The sequence below is a fragment of the Oncorhynchus masou genome, unplaced genomic scaffold (genome assembly GCF_036934945.1).
Source record: "Oncorhynchus masou masou isolate Uvic2021 unplaced genomic scaffold, UVic_Omas_1.1 unplaced_scaffold_6093, whole genome shotgun sequence".
In the NCBI taxonomy this organism is placed as follows: Eukaryota; Metazoa; Chordata; class Actinopteri; order Salmoniformes; family Salmonidae; genus Oncorhynchus; species Oncorhynchus masou.
Genome location: NW_027012517.1, coordinates 1 through 19,192, shown reverse-complemented (window position 1 = coordinate 19,192; position 19,192 = coordinate 1). Strand labels below are relative to the sequence as shown.

General features: G+C 49.7%; 1 protein-coding gene across 1 annotated transcript; it reads right to left on the bottom strand.

Annotated features, from left to right (window-relative positions):
* Positions 1–1,650: 1,650 nt before the first annotated feature.
* LOC135536390 (DNA topoisomerase 3-alpha-like) lies at positions 1,651–18,889 on the bottom strand. The gene is made up of 7 exons (XM_064962735.1): positions 18,871–18,889; positions 14,888–15,073; positions 11,289–11,418; positions 8,999–9,112; positions 6,121–6,286; positions 5,866–6,012; positions 1,651–2,244 (listed from the first exon to the last, which is right to left on the bottom strand). The coding sequence occupies exons 2-7, from the start codon at positions 14,975–14,977 to the stop codon at positions 1,998–2,000; spliced, it is 894 nt and encodes a 297-aa protein (XP_064818807.1). The 5' UTR covers positions 14,978–15,073; positions 18,871–18,889; the 3' UTR covers positions 1,651–1,997.
* Between the last annotated feature and the right edge of the window lie 303 nt (positions 18,890–19,192).

Sequence of the window (19,192 nt, the reverse complement as noted above, 5' to 3'; positions counted from 1 at the left end):
AACCATCTGTAACAGACGGCCCTGAATGTTAGAATGGGTTAAATGAACCATCTGTAACAGACGGCCCTGAATGTTAGAATGGATTAAATCAACCATCTGTAACAGACGGCCCTGAATGAACCATCTGTAACAGACGGCCCTGAATGTTAGAATGGATTAAATCAACCATCTGTAACAGACGGCCCTGAATGAACCATCTGTAACAGACGGCCCTGGAATGTTAGAATGGGTTAAATGAACCATCTGTAACAGAGTGACCTGAATGTTAGAATGGGTTAAATGAACCATCTGTAACAGACGGCCCTGAATGTTAGAATGGATTAAATGAACCATCTGTAACAGGCGGCCCTGAATGAACCATCTGTAACAGACGGCCCTGAATGTTAGAATGGATTAAATTAACCATCTGTAACAGACGGCCCTGAATGTTAGAATGGATTAAATGAACCATCTGTAACAGACGGCCCTGAATGTTAGAATGGGTTAAATGAACCATCTGTAACAGACAGCCCTGAGATGTTAGAATGGATTAAATGAACCATCTGTAACAGACAGCCCTGAATGTTAGAATGGATTAAATGAACCATCTGTAACAGACGGCCCTGAATGTTAGAATGGGTTAAATGAACCATCTGTAACAGACGGCCCTGAATGTTAGAATGGATTAAATCAACCATCTGTAACAGACGGCCCTGAATGAACCATCTGTAACAGACGGCCCTGAATGTTAGAATGGGTTAAATGAACCATCTGCAACAGGCAATGTTTAGAATGGGTTAAATGAACCATCTGTAACAGACGACCTGAATGTTAGAATGGATTAAATGAACCATCTGTAACAGACGACCCTGAACGTTAGAATGGATTAAATGAACCATCTGTAACAGACGGCCCTGAACGTTAGAATGGATTAAATGAACCATCTGTAACAGACAGCCCTGAATGTTAGAATGGGTTAAATGAACCATCTGTAACAGACGGCCCTGAGCGTTAGAATGGAACAAATGAACCATCTGTAACAGATGAATGAACCATCTGTAACAGACGGCCCTGAGCGTTAGAATGGATTAAATGAACCATCTGTAACAGGCGGCCCTGAATTAACCATCTGTAACAGACGGCCCTGAATGTTAGAATGGATTAAATGAACCATCTGTAACAGACGGCCCTGAATATCAGAATGGGTTAAATGAACCATCTGTAACAGACGGCCCTGAATATCAGAATGGGTTAAATGAACCATCTGTAACAGACGACCCTGAATATCAGAATGGATTAAATGAACCATCTGTAACAGACGACCCTGAATGTTAGAATGGGTTAAATCAACCATCTGTAACAGACGGCCCTGAACGTTTAGAATGGGTTAAATGAACCATCTGTAACAGACGGTCCTGAACGTTTAGAATGGGTTAAATGAACCATCTGTAACAGACGGTCCTGAATGTTAGAATGGATTAAATGAACCATCTGTAACAGACGGCCCTGAACGTTAGAATGGGTTAAATGAACCATCTGTAACAGACGGTCCTGAACGTTTAGAATGGGTTAAATGAACCATCTGTAACAGACGGTCCTGAATGTTAGAATGGGTTAAATGAACCATCTGTAACAGACGACCCTGAATATCAGAATGGATTAAATGAACCATCTGTAACAGACGGCCCTGAACGTTAGAATGGATTAAATGAACCATCTGTAACAGACGACCCTGAATATCAGAATGGATTAAATGAACCATCTGTAACAGACGGCCCTGAATGTTAGAATGGATTAAATGAACCATCTGTAACAGACGACCCTGAATATCAGAATGGGTTAAATGAACCATCTGTAACAGACGGTCATCAGGGCCTCGTCCACCCTGAAACTGGAGAGATTCCTCAGATTGGCTTCAAAACTCAGTTTGCTATCAAGAACAGTACCAAGATATCTGTACTGATGTCTCCATCAGGACTCTTTGATGTGGCTGGTTTATATCACTGTCTCCACTACCATCAGGGCGGGCAGACAAGCAGGCAGACAGACAGACAGGTATAACAGACAGACAGGTATAACAGACAGACAGACAGACAGACAGACAGACAGACAGACAGACAGACAGACAGACAGATACCTACATGTGAACGGGGCGGGGCTGACAGGTGGGACAGACAGACTCGTCTCTGTTGACCTCTAACACCGTGTCCGGAAACCACACGGAACACTTGCATTCTGGGTAACCAACGCAGGACAGGTACTTCCTGTTAGAGAGAGAGGATTGGAAGATATTGAATAGCAGAGAAGCAGACTACGATTGTATACCCTCCAAGACTTTGGGTAAAATATTGTGAAAGTGGTCAAAATGTCAGTTTGGAAAAGTTCAGAGGAAAAGTTGTTGAGGCAGAACAACAGAACTAACCTTCCTTCACAACAACAGAACCAACCTTCCTTCACAACAACAAAACAAACCTTCCTTCCTTCCTTCACAACAACAGAACTAACCTTCCTTCACAACAACAGAACTAACCTTCCTTCACAACAACAGAACAAACCTTCCTTCACAACAACAGAACTAACCTTCCTTCACAACAACAGAACAAACCTTCCTTCACAACAACAGAACAAACCTTCCTTCACAACAACAGAACAAACCTTCCTTCACAACAACAGAACAAACCTTCTTTCACAACAACAGAACTAACCTTCCTTCACAACAACAGAACCAACCTTCTTTCACAACAACAGAACAAACCTTCCTTCACAACAACAGAACGAACCTTCCTTCACAACAACAGAACTAACCTTCTTTCACAACAACAGAACAAACCTTCCTTCACAACAACAGAACTAACCTTCCTTCACAACAACAGAACCAACCTTCCTTCACAACAACAGAACAAACCTTCCTTCACAACAACAGAACCAACCTTCCTTCACAACAACAGAACGAACCTTCCTTCACAACAACAGAACTAACCTTCCTTCCTTCCTTCACAACAACAGAACAAACCTTCCTTCACAACAACAGAACAAACCTTCCTTCACAACAGAACTAACCTTCCTTCACAACAACAGAACAAACCTTCCTTCACAACAGAACTAACCTTCCTTCACAACAACAGAACTAACCTTCCTTCACAACAACAGAACAAACCTTCCTTCATAAAGTTTGTCTCCCCAGTCTCATCCCTCCCCAGTCTCATCCCTCCCCCAGTCTCATCCCTCCCCCAGTCTCATCCCTCCCCCAGTCTCATCCCTCCCCCAGTCTCATCCCTCCCCCAGTCTCCACCCATCCCCCCAGTCTCCACCCTCCCCCAATCTCCCCCGTCCCTCCGTCTCATCCCTCCACCCAGTCTCCCCCGTCTCATCCCTTCCCCCAGTGTCCTCGTCTAATCTGTCTCCCATCTCATCCCTCCCCCCAGTCTCCACCCTCCCCCAGTCTCCCCCGTCTTATCCCTCCCCCAGTCTCCCCCAGTCTCCCATCTCATCCCTCCCCCCAGTCTCCCATCTCATCCCTCCCCCAGTCTCCCATCTCATCCCTCCCCCAGTCTCCCCCATCTCATCCCTCCCCCAGTCTCCCATCTCATCCCTCCCCCAGTCTCCCATCTCATCCCTCCCCCAGTCTCCCCCAGTCTCCCATCTCATCCCTCCCCCTGTCCCTCCGTCTCATCCCTTCCCCCAGTCTCCACCCTCCCCCAGTCTCCCCCGTCTCATCCCTTCCCCAGTCTCCACCCTCCCCCAGTCTCCCCCAGTCTCCACCCTCCCCCAGTCTCCCACATCTCATCCCTCCCCCAGTCTCCCCCAGTCTCCCCCATCTCATCCCTCCCCCAGTCTCCCATCTCATCCCTCCCCCAGTCTCCCATCTCATCCCTCCCCCAGTCTCCCCCAGTCTCCCATCTCATCCCTCCCCCCGTCCCTCCGTCTCATCCCTTCCCCCAGTCTCCACCCTCCCCAGTCTCCCCCGTCTCATCCCTTCCCCAGTCTCCACCCTCCCCCAGTCTCCCCCAGTCTCCACCCTCCCCCAGTCTCTCCCATCTCATCCCTCCCCCAGTCTCCCATCACATCCCTCCCCCAGTCTCCCCCAGTCTCCCATCTCATCCCTCCCCCCGTCCCTCCGTCTCATCCCTTCCCCCAGTCTCCACCCTCCCCCAGTCTCCCCCGTCTCATCCCTTCCCCAGTCTCCACCCTCCCCCAGTCTCCCCCAGTCTCCACCCTCCCCCAGTCTCCCCCAGTCTCATCCCTCCCCCAAGTCTCCCGTCTCATCCCTCCCCCTGTCTCCACCCATCCCCCCAGTCTCCACCCTCCCCCAATCTCCCCGTCCCTCCGTCTCATCCCTCCCCCCAGTCTCCCCCGTCTCATCCCTTCCCCCAGTGTCCTCGTCTAATCTGTCTCCCATCTCATCCCTCCCCCAGTCTCCACCCTCCCCCAGTCTCCCCCGTCTCATCCGTCCCCCAGTCTCCCCAGTCTCCACCCTCCCCCAGTCTCCCCGTCTTATCCCTCCCCCAGTCTCCCGTCTCATCCCTCCCCCAGTCTCCACCCTCCCCCAGTCTCCACCCTCCCCCAGTCTCCCCCGTCTCATCCCTCCCCCAGTCTCCACCCTCCCCCAGTCTCCCCCAGTCTCCACCCTCCCCCGGTCTCCCCCAGTCTCCCGTCTCATCCCTCCCCCAGTCTCCACCCTCCCCCAGTCTCCCCCAGTCTCCACCCTCCCCCTGTCTCCCCCAGTCTCCCCCCGTCTCATCCCTCCCCCAGTCTCCCCCGTCTCATCCCTCCCCCAGTCTCCCGTCTCATCCCTCCCCCAGTCTCCACCCTCCCCCAGTCTCCCCCAGTCTCCCGTCTCATCCCTCCCCCAGTCTCCACCCTCCCCCAGTCTCCCCCAGTCTCCACCCTCCCCCAGTCTCCCCCATCTCATCCCTCCCCCAGTCTCCACCCTCCCCCAGTCTCCCCCAGTCTCCACCCTCCCCCAGTCTCCCCAGTCTCTCCCGTCTCATCCCTCCCCCAGTCTCCCGTCTCATCCCTCCCCCAGTCTCCACCCTCCCCCAGTCTCCCCCAGTCTCTCCCGTCTCATCCCTCCCCCAGTCTCCCCCAGTCTCCCGTCTCATCCCTCCCCCAGTCTCCACCCTCCCCCAGTCTCCCCCAGTCTCCACCCTCCCCCAGTCTCCCCCAGTCTCCCGTCTCATCCCTCCCCCAGTCTCCCCCTCCCCCAGTCTCCCCCAGTCTCCCCCAGTCTCCCATCTCATCCCTCCCCCAGTCTCCACCCTCCCCAGTCTTCCCCAGTCTCCCCGTCTCATCCCTCCCCTCAGTCTCCCATCTCCACCCTCCCCCAATCTCCCCCGTCTCATCCCTCCCCCAGTCTCCCCCAGTCTCCACCCTCCCCCAGTCTCCCCGTCTCATCCCTCCCCCCAGTCTCCCCCAATCTCCCCCGTCTCATCCCTCCCCCAGTCTCCCCCAGTCTCCACCCTCCCCCAGTCTCCCCGTCTCATCCCTCCCCCAGTCTCCCATCTCCACCCTCCCCCAATCTCCCCCGTCTCATCCCTCCCCAGTCTCCCCCAGTCTCCACCCTCCCCCAATCTCCCCCGTCTCATCCCTCCCCCAGTCTCCCCGTCCCATTCCTCCCCCAGTCTCCACCCTCCCCCAGTCTCCCCCCGTCCCCCCGTCTCATCCCTCCCCCAGTCTCCCGTCTCATCCCTCCCCCAGTCTCCCCCGTCTCATCCCTCCCCCCAGTCTCCACCCTCCCCCAGTCTCCCCCGTCCCCCGTCTCATCCCTCCCCCAGTGTCCTCGTCTAATCTGTCTCCCCCGTCTCATCCCTCCCCCCAGTCTCCCCCGTCCCCCGTCTCATCCCTTCCCCCAGTGTCCTCGTCTAATCTGTCTCCCCCGTCTCACCCCGTTCCCCTCCTTCCTCCTCCGCAGCACCATGTCCCGCCCACACTGAGGACATTTCCTGACTGGGAGGGGCATTTCCATATCCTGCTGCTCTGATTCGCTGAACTCCTGGGCGCGCCCCCAGATAGATAGACAGAGCCTCGTCCAACCTGAGAGACGACAAGAAACGACACATTACAACTGCTGTGTGTCTGTGTGTATTCACTGTGTGTGTGTGTGTGTGTGTGTGTGTGTGTGTGTGTGTGTGTGTAATTCACCTCTTGGCTTTCTTAACAGACTCTACGAAGACCGTCTTGTATTTGTGAATGTGATGTCTCAACACGCTCTGTTTGTCCTTCCTCCCCTCCGATACCAGCTTCAGGTCCGCCTCCAGCTCCGCCCGCAGGTGTGGCTTAGACATCTCATACCCCATGGAGTTATAACCTACAGACACACATTCACATCGGAGTCATTTAGCAGACTCTCTGATCCAGAGTCACTACATTAGGGAGTCATTTAGCAGACTCTCTGATCCAGAGTCACTACATTAGGGAGTCATTTAGCAGACTCTCTGATCTAAAGCCACTACAGTAGTGAGTCATTTAGCAAACTCTCTGATCCAGAGCCACTACATTAGGGAGTCATTTAGCAGACTCTCTGATCCAGAGTCACTACATTAGGGAGTCATTTAGCAGACTCTCTGATCCAGAGCCACTACAGTAGGGAGTCATTTAGCAGACTCTCTGATCCAGAACCACTACAGTAGGGAGTCATTTAGCAGACTCTCTGATCCAGAACCACTACAGTCCCTTCCCCCCATACCTACCCTCCACCAGTCCCCCAGTACCTACCCTCCACCAGTCCCTTTCCCCCGTACCTACCCTCCACCAGTCCCTTCCCCCAGTACCTACCCTCCACCAGTCCCTTTCCCCAGTACCTACCCTCCACCAGTCCCTTCCCCCCGTACCTACCCTCCACCAGTCCCTTCCCCCCCGTACCCACCCTCCACCAGTCCCTTCCCCCGTACCTACCCTCCACCAGTCCCTTCCCCCGTACCTACCCTCCACCAGTCCCTTCCCCCGTACCTACCCTCCACCAGTCCCTTCCCCCGTACCTACCCTCCACCAGTCCCTTCCCCCCGTACCTACCCTCCACCAGTCCCTTCCCCCCCGTACCCACCCTCCACCAGTCCCTTCCCCCCGTACCTACCCTCCACCAGACCCTTCCCCCGTACCTACCCTCCACCAGTCCCTTCCCCCCATACCTACCCTCCACCAGTCCCTTCCCCCGTACCTACCCTACTCCAGTCCCTTCCCCTCCGTACCTACCCTCCACCAGTCCCCCGTACCTACCCTCCACCAGTCCCCCGTACCTACCCTCCACCAGTCCCTTCCCCCGTACCTACCCTCCACCAGTCCCTTCCCCCGTACCTACCCTCCACCAGTCCCTTCCCCCCGTACCTACCCTCCACCAGTCCCTTTCCCCAGTACCTACCCTCCACCAGTCCCTTCCCCCCGTACCTACCCTCCACCAGTCCCTTCCCCCCCGTACCCACCCTCCACCAGTCCCTTCCCCCGTACCTACCCTCCACCAGTCCCTTCCCCCCGTACCTACCCTCCACCAGTCCCTTCCCCCCGTCCTACCCTCCACCAGTCCCTTCCCCCGTACCTTCCCTCCACCAGTCCCTTCCCCCCCGTACCTACCCTCCACCAGTCCCTTCCCCCCCCGTACCCACCCTCCACCAGTCCCTTCCCCCGTACCTACCCTCCACCAGACCCTTCCCCGTACCTACCCTCCACCAGTCCCTTCCCCCCATACCTACCCTCCACCAGTCCCTTCCCCCGTACCTACCCTCCACCAGTCCCTTCCCCTCCGTACCTACCCTCCACCAGTCCCCCGTACCTACCCTCCACCAGTCCCTTCCCCCCGTACCTACCCTCCACCAGTCCCTTCCCCCCGTACCTACCCTCCACCAGTCCCTTCCCCCCCCATACCCACCCTCCACCAGTCCCTTCCCCCGTACCTACCCTCCACCAGACCCTTCCCCCGTACCTACCCTCCACCAGTCCCTTCCCCCCATACCTACCCTCCACCAGTCCCTTCCCCCCGTACCTACCCTCCACCAGTCCCTTCCCCTCCGTACCTACCCTCCACCAGTCCCCCGTACCTACCCTCCACCAGTCCCCCGTACCTACCCTCCACCAGTCCCTTCCCCTCCGTACCTACCCTCCACCAGTCCCTTCCCCTCCGTACCTACCCTCCACCAGTCCCCCGTACCTACCCTCCACCAGTCCCCCGTACCTACCCTCCACCAGTCCCCCGTACCTACCCTCCACCAGTCCCTTCCCCTCCGTACCTACCCTCCACCAGTCCCTTCCCCTCCGTACCTACCCTCCACCAGTCCCTTCCCCTCCGTACCTACCCTCCACCAGTCCCCCGTACCTACCCTCCACCAGTCCCCCGTACCTACCCTCCACCAGTCCCCCGTACCTACCCTCCACCAGTCCCTTCCCCTCCGTACCTACCCTCCACCAGTCCCCCGTACCTACCCTCCACCAGTCCCTTCCCCTCCGTACCTACCCTCCACCAGTCCCCCATACCTACCCTCCACCAGTCCCCCGTACCTACCCTCCACCAGTCCCTTCCCCCGTACCTACCCTCCACCAGTCCCCCGTACCTACCCTCCACCAGTCCCTTCCCCCCGTACCTACCCTCCACCAGTCCCTTCCCCCCCGTACCTACCCTCCACCAGTCCCCCGTACCTACCCTCCACCAGTCCCTTCCCCCCCGTACCTACCCTCCACCAGTCCCCCATACCTACCCTCCACCAGTCCCCCGTACCTACCCTCCACCAGTCCCTTCCCCTCCGTACCTACCCTCCACCAGTCCCCCGTACCTACCCTCCACCAGTCCCCCATACCTACCCTCCACCAGTCCCCCGTACCTACCCTCCACCAGTCCCTTCCCCTCCGTACCTACCCTCCACCAGTCCCCCGTACCTACCCTCCACCAGTCCCCCGTACCTACCCTCCACCAGTCCCCCGTACCTACCCTCCACCAGTCCCTCCCCCCCGTACCTACTCTCCACCGCCACCCCCCTTCCCCCGTACGTACCCTCCACCAGCCCCCCCTACCCCCCTTACCCCCAGTACCTACCCTCCACCAGTCCCATCCCAAGTTCTCCTGGTAGAAACCTCTGATCAGCTGTCAGTCCCACGTACATACGGCTCTTTATCGTCTCAATGTGATCTGCATGGGTGGCATCCGTACCTGTTAAAACACATTGCAGTTAACCACTAACAAAACACACTGCAGTTAACCACTAACACACTGCAGTTAACCACTAACAAACACACTGCAGTTAACCACTAAAAAACACACTGCAGTTAACCACTAACAAAACACACTGCAGTTAACCACTAACAAAACACACTGCAGTTAACCACTAAAAAAACACTGCAGTTAACCACTAACACACTGCAGTTAACCACTAACAAACACACTGCAGTTAACCACTAACACACTGCAGTTAACCACTAACAAACACACTGCAGTTAACCACTAACAAACACACTGCAGTTAACCACTAACAAACACACTGCAGTTAATCACTAACAAAACACACTGCAGTTAACCACTAACAAAACACACTGCAGTTAACCACTAACACACTGCAGTTAACCACTAACAAAACACACTGCAGTTAACCACTAACAAAACACACTGCAGTTAACCACTAACAAAACACACTGCAGTTAACCACTAACACACTGCAGTTAACCACTAACAAAACACACTGCAGTTAACCACTAACAAAACACACTGCAGTTAACCACTAACAAAACACACTGCAGTTAACCACTAACAAACATTCTGCAGTTAACCACTAACAAAAGACACTGCAGTTAACCACTAACAAACACACTGCAGTTAACCACTAACAAACACACTGCAGTTAACCACTAACAAACATTCTGCAGTTAACCACTAACACACTGCAGTTAACCACTAACACACTGCAGTTAACCACTAACACACTGCAGTTAACCACTAACACACTGCAGTTAACCACTAACACACTGCAGTTAACCACTAACAAACACACTGCAGTTAACCACTAACAAACACACTGCAGTTAACCACTAACAAACACACTGCAGTTAACCACTAACAAACACACTGCAGTTAACCACTAACAAAACACACTGCAGTTAACCACTAACAAACACACTGCAGTTAACCACTAACAAACACACTGCAGTTAACCACTAACAAACACACTGCAGTTAACCACTAACAAAAGACACTGCAGTTAACCACTAACACACTGCAGTTAACCACTAACACACTGCAGTTAACCACTAACAAACACACTGCAGTTAACCACTAACACACTGCAGTTAACCACTAACACACTGCAGTTAACCACTAACAAACACACTGCAGTTAACCACTAACAAACACACTGCAGTTAACCACTAACAAAAGACACTGCAGTTAACCACTAACACACTGCAGTTAACCACTAACAAACACACTGCAGTTAACCACTAACAAACACACTGCAGTTAACCACTAACAAAACACACTGTAGTTAACCACTAACAAAACACACTGCAGTTAACCACTAACAAACACACTGCAGTTAACCACTAACAAAACACACTGCAGTTAACCACTAACAAACATACTGCAGTTAACAACTAACAAACACACTGCAGTTAACCACTAACAAACACACTGCAGTTAACCACTAAAAAACACACTGCAGTTAACCACTAACAAACACACTGCAGTTAACCACTAACAAACACACTGCAGTTAACCACTAACACACTGCAGTTAACCACTAACACACTGCAGTTAACCACTAACAAACACACTGCAGTTAACCACTAACAAACACACTGCAGTTAACCACTAACAAAACACACTGCAGTTAACCACTAACAAAACACACTGCAGTTAACCACTAACAAAACACACTGCAGTTAACCACTAACAAAACACACTGCAGTTAACCACTAACAAACACACTGCAGTTAACCACTAACAAAACACACTGCAGTTAACCACTAACAAACACACTGCAGTTAACCACTAACACACTGCAGTTAACCACTAACAAACACACTGCAGTTAACCACTAACAAAACACACTGCAGTTAACCACTAACAAACACACTGCAGTTAACCACTAACAAACACACTGCAGTTAACCACTAACAAAACACACTGCAGTTAACCACTAACACACTGCAGTTAACCACTAACACACTGCAGTTAACCACTAACAAACACACTGCAGTTAACCACTAACACACTGCAGTTAACCACTAAAACACTGCAGTTAACCACTAACAGTTAACCTGATATTCAGCTGTGTGTGTGTGTGTGTGTGTGTGTGTGTGTGTGTGTGTGTGTGTGTGTGTGTGTGTGTGTGTACCGATGCCGTGTTTCTCCATCAGTGATATGAGGTCTGCCTCCGTGAGGAGTTGAGGAGGAGAGGTCTGGCCATCCAGCATCTCTATCGCTGACGGCTGGAACTGGCTACCCTGCTCATACACTGGGATCACCTGCAACACACACCCCCACACACACACACACACACACACACACACACACACAGTCAGATTAACAAACAAACATTATGTGGAGTCCCCCAGTGTCTCACAACGGGACCCTCATATATTCAACATGATAAAGACCCCCCCCCCAGGGGTTCATAACGGGACCCTCACATATTCAATATGATAAAGACCCCCCCCCCAGGGGTTCATAACGGACCCTCACATATTCAACATGATAAAGACCCCCCCAGGGGTTCATAACGGGACCCTCACATATTCAACATGATAAAGACCCCCCCCCAGGGGTTCATAACGGGACCCTCATATATTCAACATGATAAAGACCCCCCCCCCAGGGGTTCATAACGGGACCCTCATATATTCAACATGATAAAGACCCCCCCAGGGGTTCATAATGGGACCCTCATATATTCAACATGATAAAGACCCCCCCCCCCCCAGGGGTTCATAACGGACCCTCATATATTCAACATGATAAAGACCCCCCCCCAGGGGTTCATAACGAGACCCTCATATATTCAACATGATAAAGACCCCCCCAGGGGTTCATAACGGGACCCTCATATATTCAACATGATAAAGACCCCCCCAGGGGTTCATAACGGGACCCTCATATATTCAACATGATAAAGACCCCCCCAGGGGTTCATAACGGGACCCTCATATATTCAACATGATAAAGACCCCCCCAGGGGTTCATAACGGGACCCTCATATATTCAACATGATAAAGACCCCCAGGGGTTCATAACGGGACCCTCATATATTCAACATGATAAAGACCCCCCCCCAGGGGTTCATAACGGGACCCTCATATATTCAACATGATAAAGACCCCCCCAGGGGTTCATAACGGGACCCTCATATATTCAACATGATAAAGACCCCCCCAGGGGTTCATAACGGGACCCTCATATATTCAACATGATAAAGACCCCCCCCCAGGGGTTCATAATGGGACACTCATATATTCAACATGATAAAGACCCCCCCCCAGGGGTTCATAACGGGACCCTCATATATTCAACATGATAAAGACCCCCCCCCAGGGGTTCATAACGGGACCCTCATATATTCAACATGATAAAGACCCCCCCAGGGGTCCATAACACACACACACACACAGTCAGATTAACAAACAAACATTATGTGGAGTCCCCCAGTGTCTCACAACGGGACCCTCATATATTCAACATGATAAAGACCCCCCCCCCCAGGGGTTCATAACGGGACCCTCATATATTCAACATGATAAAGACCCCCCCCCCCCAGGGGTTCATAACGGGACCCTCATATATTCAACATGATAAAGACCCCCCAGGGGTTCATAACGGGACCCTCATATATTCAACATGATAAAGACCCCCCCAGGGGTTCATAACGGGACCCTCACATATTCAACATGATAAAGACCCCCCAGGGGTTCATAACGGGACCCTCATATATTCAACATGATAAAGACCCCCCCCCAGGGGTTCATAACGGGACCCTCATATATTCAACATGATAAAGACCCCCCCCCAGGGGTTCATAACGGGACCCTCATATATTCAACATGATAAAGACCCCCCAGGGGTTCATAACGGGACCCTCATATATTCAACATGATAAAGACCCCCCAGGGGTTCATAACGGGACCCTCATATATTCAACATGATAAAGACCCCCCAGGGGTTCATAACGGGACCCTCATATATTCAACATGATAAAGACCCCCCCAGGGGTTCATAACGGGACCCTCATATATTCAACATGATAAAGACCCCCCCAGGGGTTCATAACGGGACCCTCATATATTCAACATGATAAAGACCCCCCAGGGGTTCATAACGGACCCTCACATATTCAACATGATAAAGACCCCCCCCAGGGGTTCATAACGGGACCCTCATATATTCAACATGATAAAGACCCCCCCCAGGGGTTCATAACGGGACCCTCATATATTCAACATGATAAAGACCCCCCCAGGGGTTCATAACGGGACCCTCATATATTCAACATGATAAAGACCCCCCCAGGGGTTCATAACGGGACCCTCATATATTCAACATGATAAAGACCCCCCCCAGGGGTTCATAACGGGACCCTCATATATTCAACATGATAAAGACCCCCCCCCAGGGGTTCATAACGGGACCCTCATATATTCAACATGATAAAGACCCCCCCCCAGGGGTTCATAACGGGACCCTCATATATTCAACATGATAAAGACCCCCCCAGGGGTTCATAATGGGACCCTCATATATTCAACATGATAAAGACCCCCCCAGGGGTTCATAACGGGACCCTCATATATTCAACATGATAAAGACCCCCCCAGGGGTTCATAATGGGACCCTCATATATTCAACATGATAGAGACCCCCTCCAGGGGTTCATAACTGGACCCTCATATATTCAACATGATAAAGACCCCCCCAGGGGTTCATAACGGGACCCTCATATATTCAACATGATAAAGACCCCCCCAGGGGTTCATAACGGGACCCTCATATATTCAACATGATAAAGACCCCCTCCAGGGGTTCATAACGGGACCCTCATATATTCAACATGATAAAGACCCCCCCCCATGGGTTCATAACGGGACCCTCATATATTCAACATGATAAAGACCCCCCCCCAGGGGTTCATAACGGGACCCTCATATATTCAACATGATAAACATGACCACTAGGCTACCCTTTTCATTGAAAATAAGAATTTGTTCTTAACTGACTTGCTTGACTTGGTTAAATAAAAGTAAAAAATAAAATAAAAAATTCAACATGATAAAGACCCCCCCCCAGAGGTTCATAACGGAACCCTTGTGGTAAATGACCCCCCCAGGGGTTCCTAAAGGGATCCTCGTGGTAAATGACCCCCCCGGGGGTTCCTAAAGGGATCCTCGTGGTAAATGACCCCCCTGGGGGTTCCTAAAGGGATCCGTGGTAAATGACCCCCCCGGGGGTTCCTAAAGGGATCCGTGGTAAATGACCCCCCCAGGGGTTCCTAAAGGGATCCTCGTGGTAAATGACCCCCCCGGGGGTTCCTAAAGGGATCCGTGGTAAATGACCCCCCCGGGGGTTCCTAAAGGGATCCGTGGTAAATGACCCCCCCGGGGGTTCCTAAAGGGATCCTCGTGGTAAATGACCCCCCCGGGGGTTCCTAAAGGGATCCGTGGTAAATGACCCCTCCCGGGGGTTCCTAAAGGGATCCGTGGTAAATGACCACCCCGGGGGTTCCTAAAGGGATCCGTGGTAAATGACCCCCCGGGGGTTCCTAAAGGGATCCGTGGTAAATGACCCCCCCGGGAGTTCCTAAAGGGATCCGTGGTAAATGACCCCCCCAGGGTTTCCTAAAGGGATCCTCGTGGTAAATGACCCCCCCGGGGGTTCCTAAAGGGATCCTCGTGGTAAATGACCCCCCCGGGGGTTCCTAAAGGGATCCGTGGTAAATGACCCCCCCACCTTCGTGCTCCAGCGGTCGTAGGGGTACACGTCCAGGTAGTTCCTCCTGATGATCATGAGGCCGTTGGCGGAGAACCTCTCGTGAGCCATTTCCACCTCGACCACCGTTTCCTGCCCCACAGCATCAAGGGATACGCACGCCAGGAAGTGACGCACAATGAACTCATACACACGCTGCTCGTTGCCCTGGAAACAGAAAACACCTTTCAGATCTCGTCACCCCCGTTTAACAGATCTCGCCAGTCGACTCAGGAACACGGTTGGTGTACTTGGTGTCAGTAGTTTACATACACTGAGGTTGGAGTCACTAGTATATTATATAGACCTCGACCGTGTCCCGATGTCTCCATGTCCCTAGATACAGCTGACTCAGGAACACGGTTGGTGTACTTGGTGTCAGCAGTTTACATACACTGAGGTTGGAGTCACTAGTATATTATATATTATATTATATATATTATATAGACCTCGACCGTGTCCCGATGTCTCCATGTCCCTAGATACAGTTGGTGTCAGCAGTTTACATACACTGAGGTTGGAGTCACTAGTATATTATATATTATATAGACCTCGACCGTGTCCCGATGTCTCCATGTCCCTAGATACAGTTGGTGTCAGTAGTTTACATACACTGAGGTTGGAGTCACTAGTATATTATATATTATATATATTATATAGACCTCGACCGTGTCCCGATGTCTCCATGTCCCTAGATACAGCTGACTCAGGAACACGGTTGGTGTACTTGGTGTCAGTAGTTTACATACACTGAGGTTGGAGTCACTAGTATATTATATAGACCTCGACCGTGTCCCGATGTCTCCATGTCCCTAGATACAGTTGGTGTCAGTAGTTTACATACACTGAGGTTGGAGTCACTCGTATATTATATATTATATAGACCTCGACCGTGTCCCGATGTCTCCATGTCCCTAGATACAGTTGGTGTCAGTAGTTTACATACACTGAGGTTGGAGTCACTAGTATATTATATATTATATATATTATATAGACCTCGACCGTGTCCCGATGTCTCCATGTCCCTAGATACAGTTGACTCAGGAACACGGTTGGTGTACTTGGTGTCAGCAGTTTACATACACTGAGGTTGGAGTCACTAGTATATTATATAGACCTCGACCGTGTCCCGATGTCTCCATGTCCCTAGATACAGTTGAAGTCAGTAGTTTACATACACTGAGGTTGGAGTCACTAGTATATTATATATTATATATATTATATAGACCTCGACCGTGTCCCGATGTCTCCATGTCCCTAGATACAGTTGAAGTCAGAAGTTTACATACACTGAGGTTGGAGTCACTAGTATATTATATATTATATATATTATATAGACCTCGACCGTGTCCCGATGTCTCCATGTCCCTAGATACAGTTGGTGTCAGTAGTTTACATACACTGAGGTTGGAGTCACTAGTATATTATATATTATATATATTATATAGACCTCGACCGTGTCCCGATGTCTCCATGTCCCTAGATACAGTTGAAGTCAGTAGTTTACATACACTGAGGTTGGAGTCACTAGTATATTATATATTATATATATTATATAGACCTCGACCGTGTCCCGATGTCTCCATGTCCCTAGATACTGTTGATGTCAGTAGTTTACATACACTGAGGTTGGAGTCACTAGTATATTATATATTATATATATTATATAGACCTCGACCGTGTCCCGATGTCTCCATGTCCCTAGATACAGTTGAAGTCAGTAGTTTACATACACTGAGGTTGGAGTCACTAGTATATTATATATTATATAGACCTCGACCGTGTCCCGATGTCTCCATGTCCCTAGATACTGTTGATGTCAGTAGTTTACATACACTGAGGTTGGAGTCACTAGTATATTATATATTATATATATTATATAGACCTCGACCGTGTCCCGATGTCTCCATGTCCCTAGATACTGTTGATGTCAGTAGTTTACATACACTGAGGTTGGAGTCACTAGTATATTATATATTATATAGACCTCGACCGTGTCCCGATGTCTCCATGTCCCTAGATACAGTTGAAGTCAGAAGTTTACATACACTGAGGTTGGAGTCACTAGTATATTATATATTATATATATTATATAGACCTCGACCGTGTCCCGATGTCTCCATGTCCCTAGATACAGTTGATGTCAGAAGTTTACATACACTGAGGTTGGAGTCACTAGTATATTATATATATTATATAGACCTCGACCGTGTCCCGATGTCTCCATGTCCCTAGATACAGTTGATGTCAGAAGTTTACATACACTGAGGTTGGAGTCACTAGTATATTATATATTATATATATTATATAGACCTCGACCGTGTCTCCATGTCCCTAGATACAGTTGATGTCAGAAGTTTACATACACTGAGGTTGGAGTCACTAGTATATTATATATTATATATATTATATAGACCTCGACCGTGTCCCGATGTCTCCATGTCCCTAGATACAGTTGATGTCAGAAGTTTACATACACTGAGGTTGGAGTCACTAGTATATTATATATTATATAGACCTCGACCGTGTCTCGATGTCTCCATGTCCCTAGATACAGTTGAAGTCAGAAGTTTACATACACTGAGGTTGGAGTCACTAGTATATTATATATTATATAGACCTCGACCGTGTCCCGATGTCTCCATGTCCCTAGATACAGCTGAAGTCAGTAGTTTACATACACTGAGGTTGGAGTCACTAGTATATTATATATTATATATATTATATAGACCTCGACCGTGTCCCGATGTCTCCATGTCCCTAGATACTGTTGAAGTCAGAAGTTTTACATCCACTTAGGTTGGATTCATTAAAACTAGTTTTTCAACCACTCCACACATTTCTTGTTTACAAACTATAGTTTTGGCAAGTCGGTTAGGACATCTACTTTGTTCATGACACAAGTCATTTCTCCAACAATTGTTGACAGACAGATTATTTCACTTATAATTCACTGTATCACAATTCCAGTGGGTCAGAAGTTTACATACACTAAGTTGACTTCATGAGCTACCCCAGTTCTGCACTCCATATTTCTCTGTGTACAATAAACATTTTGGTTCATTCATCCCTGCTTCCTCTTCTGAGTCCGTTCTTGGGTTCCCCCGTTTCGCTCCGCGTAACAATAACCACCATGGGACCATGCAGCCGCTCAGGAAGGAGACGCGTATGGTCCTAGATATGAACATACTTTGGTGTGAAAAGTGCAAATCTATCTCAGAACAACAGCAAAGGACCTTGTGAAGATGCTGGAGGAAACAGGTACAAAAGTATTTATGTCCACAGTAAAACGAGTCCTATATCGACACAACCTGAAAGGCCGCTCAGCAAGGAAGAAACCGCTGCTTCAAAACCGCCATAAAAAAGCCTAACTACGGTTTGCAACTGCACATGGGGACAAAGATCGTACATTTTGGAGAAATTAGGTGGATTTATTGAAGCAACACTTCAAGACATCAGTTAAAGTTCGGTCTCAAATGGGTCTTCAAATGGACAATGACCCCAAGCATACTTCCGAAGTTGTGGCAAAAGGGCAACAGTCAAGGAATTGGAGTGGCCATTACGAAGCCCTGACCTCAATCCCTGAGAAAATTTGTGGGTGTGCAAGGAGGCCTACAAACCTGACTGAGTTACACCAGCTCTGTCAGGAGGAAAGGGCCAAAATTTACCCAACTTACTGTGGGACGTTTGTGGAAGGCTACCTGAAATGTTTGACCCAAGTTAAACAATTTAAAGGCAATGCTACCAAATACTAATTGAGTGTATGTAAACTTCTGACCCACTGGGAATGTGATGAAAGAAATAAAAGCTGAAATAAATTCTCTCTACTATTATTCTGACATTTCACATTCTTAAAATAAAGTGGTGATCCTTACTGACCTAAGACAGGGCATTTTTACTTGGATAAATGTCAGGAATTGTGAAAAACTGAGTTTAAATGTATTTGGCATAGGTGTACTGTATACCTGTAGTGTGTTGGTGTACTTGGTGTATATATATATATACCTGTAGTGTGTTGGTGTACTTGGTGTATATATATATACCTGTAGTGTGTTGGTGTACTTGGTGTATATATATATATACCTGTAGTGTGTTGGTGTACTTGGTGTATATATATATATATATATATATACCTGTAGTGTGTTGGTGTACTTGGTGTATATATATATATATACCTGTAGTGTGTTGGTGTACTTGGTGTATATATATATACCTGTAGTGTGTTGGTGTACTTGGTGTATATATATACCTGTAGTGTGTTGGTGTATATATATATATATATATACC

Coding starts and splice junctions, on each gene's coding strand:
- LOC135536390 (XM_064962735.1), bottom strand. CDS start 14,977: ATGGCTCACGAGAGGTTCTCCGCCAACGGCCTCATGATCATCAGGAGG. Junction 6,013..6,120: donor TCTGTTAAGAAAGCCAAGAG/GTGAATTACACA, acceptor GTCGTCTCTCAG/GTTGGACGAGGCTCTGTCTA. Junction 2,245..5,865: donor GAGGAGGAAGGAGGGGAACG/GGGTGAGACGGG, acceptor CTCTCTCTAACA/GGAAGTACCTGTCCTGCGTT.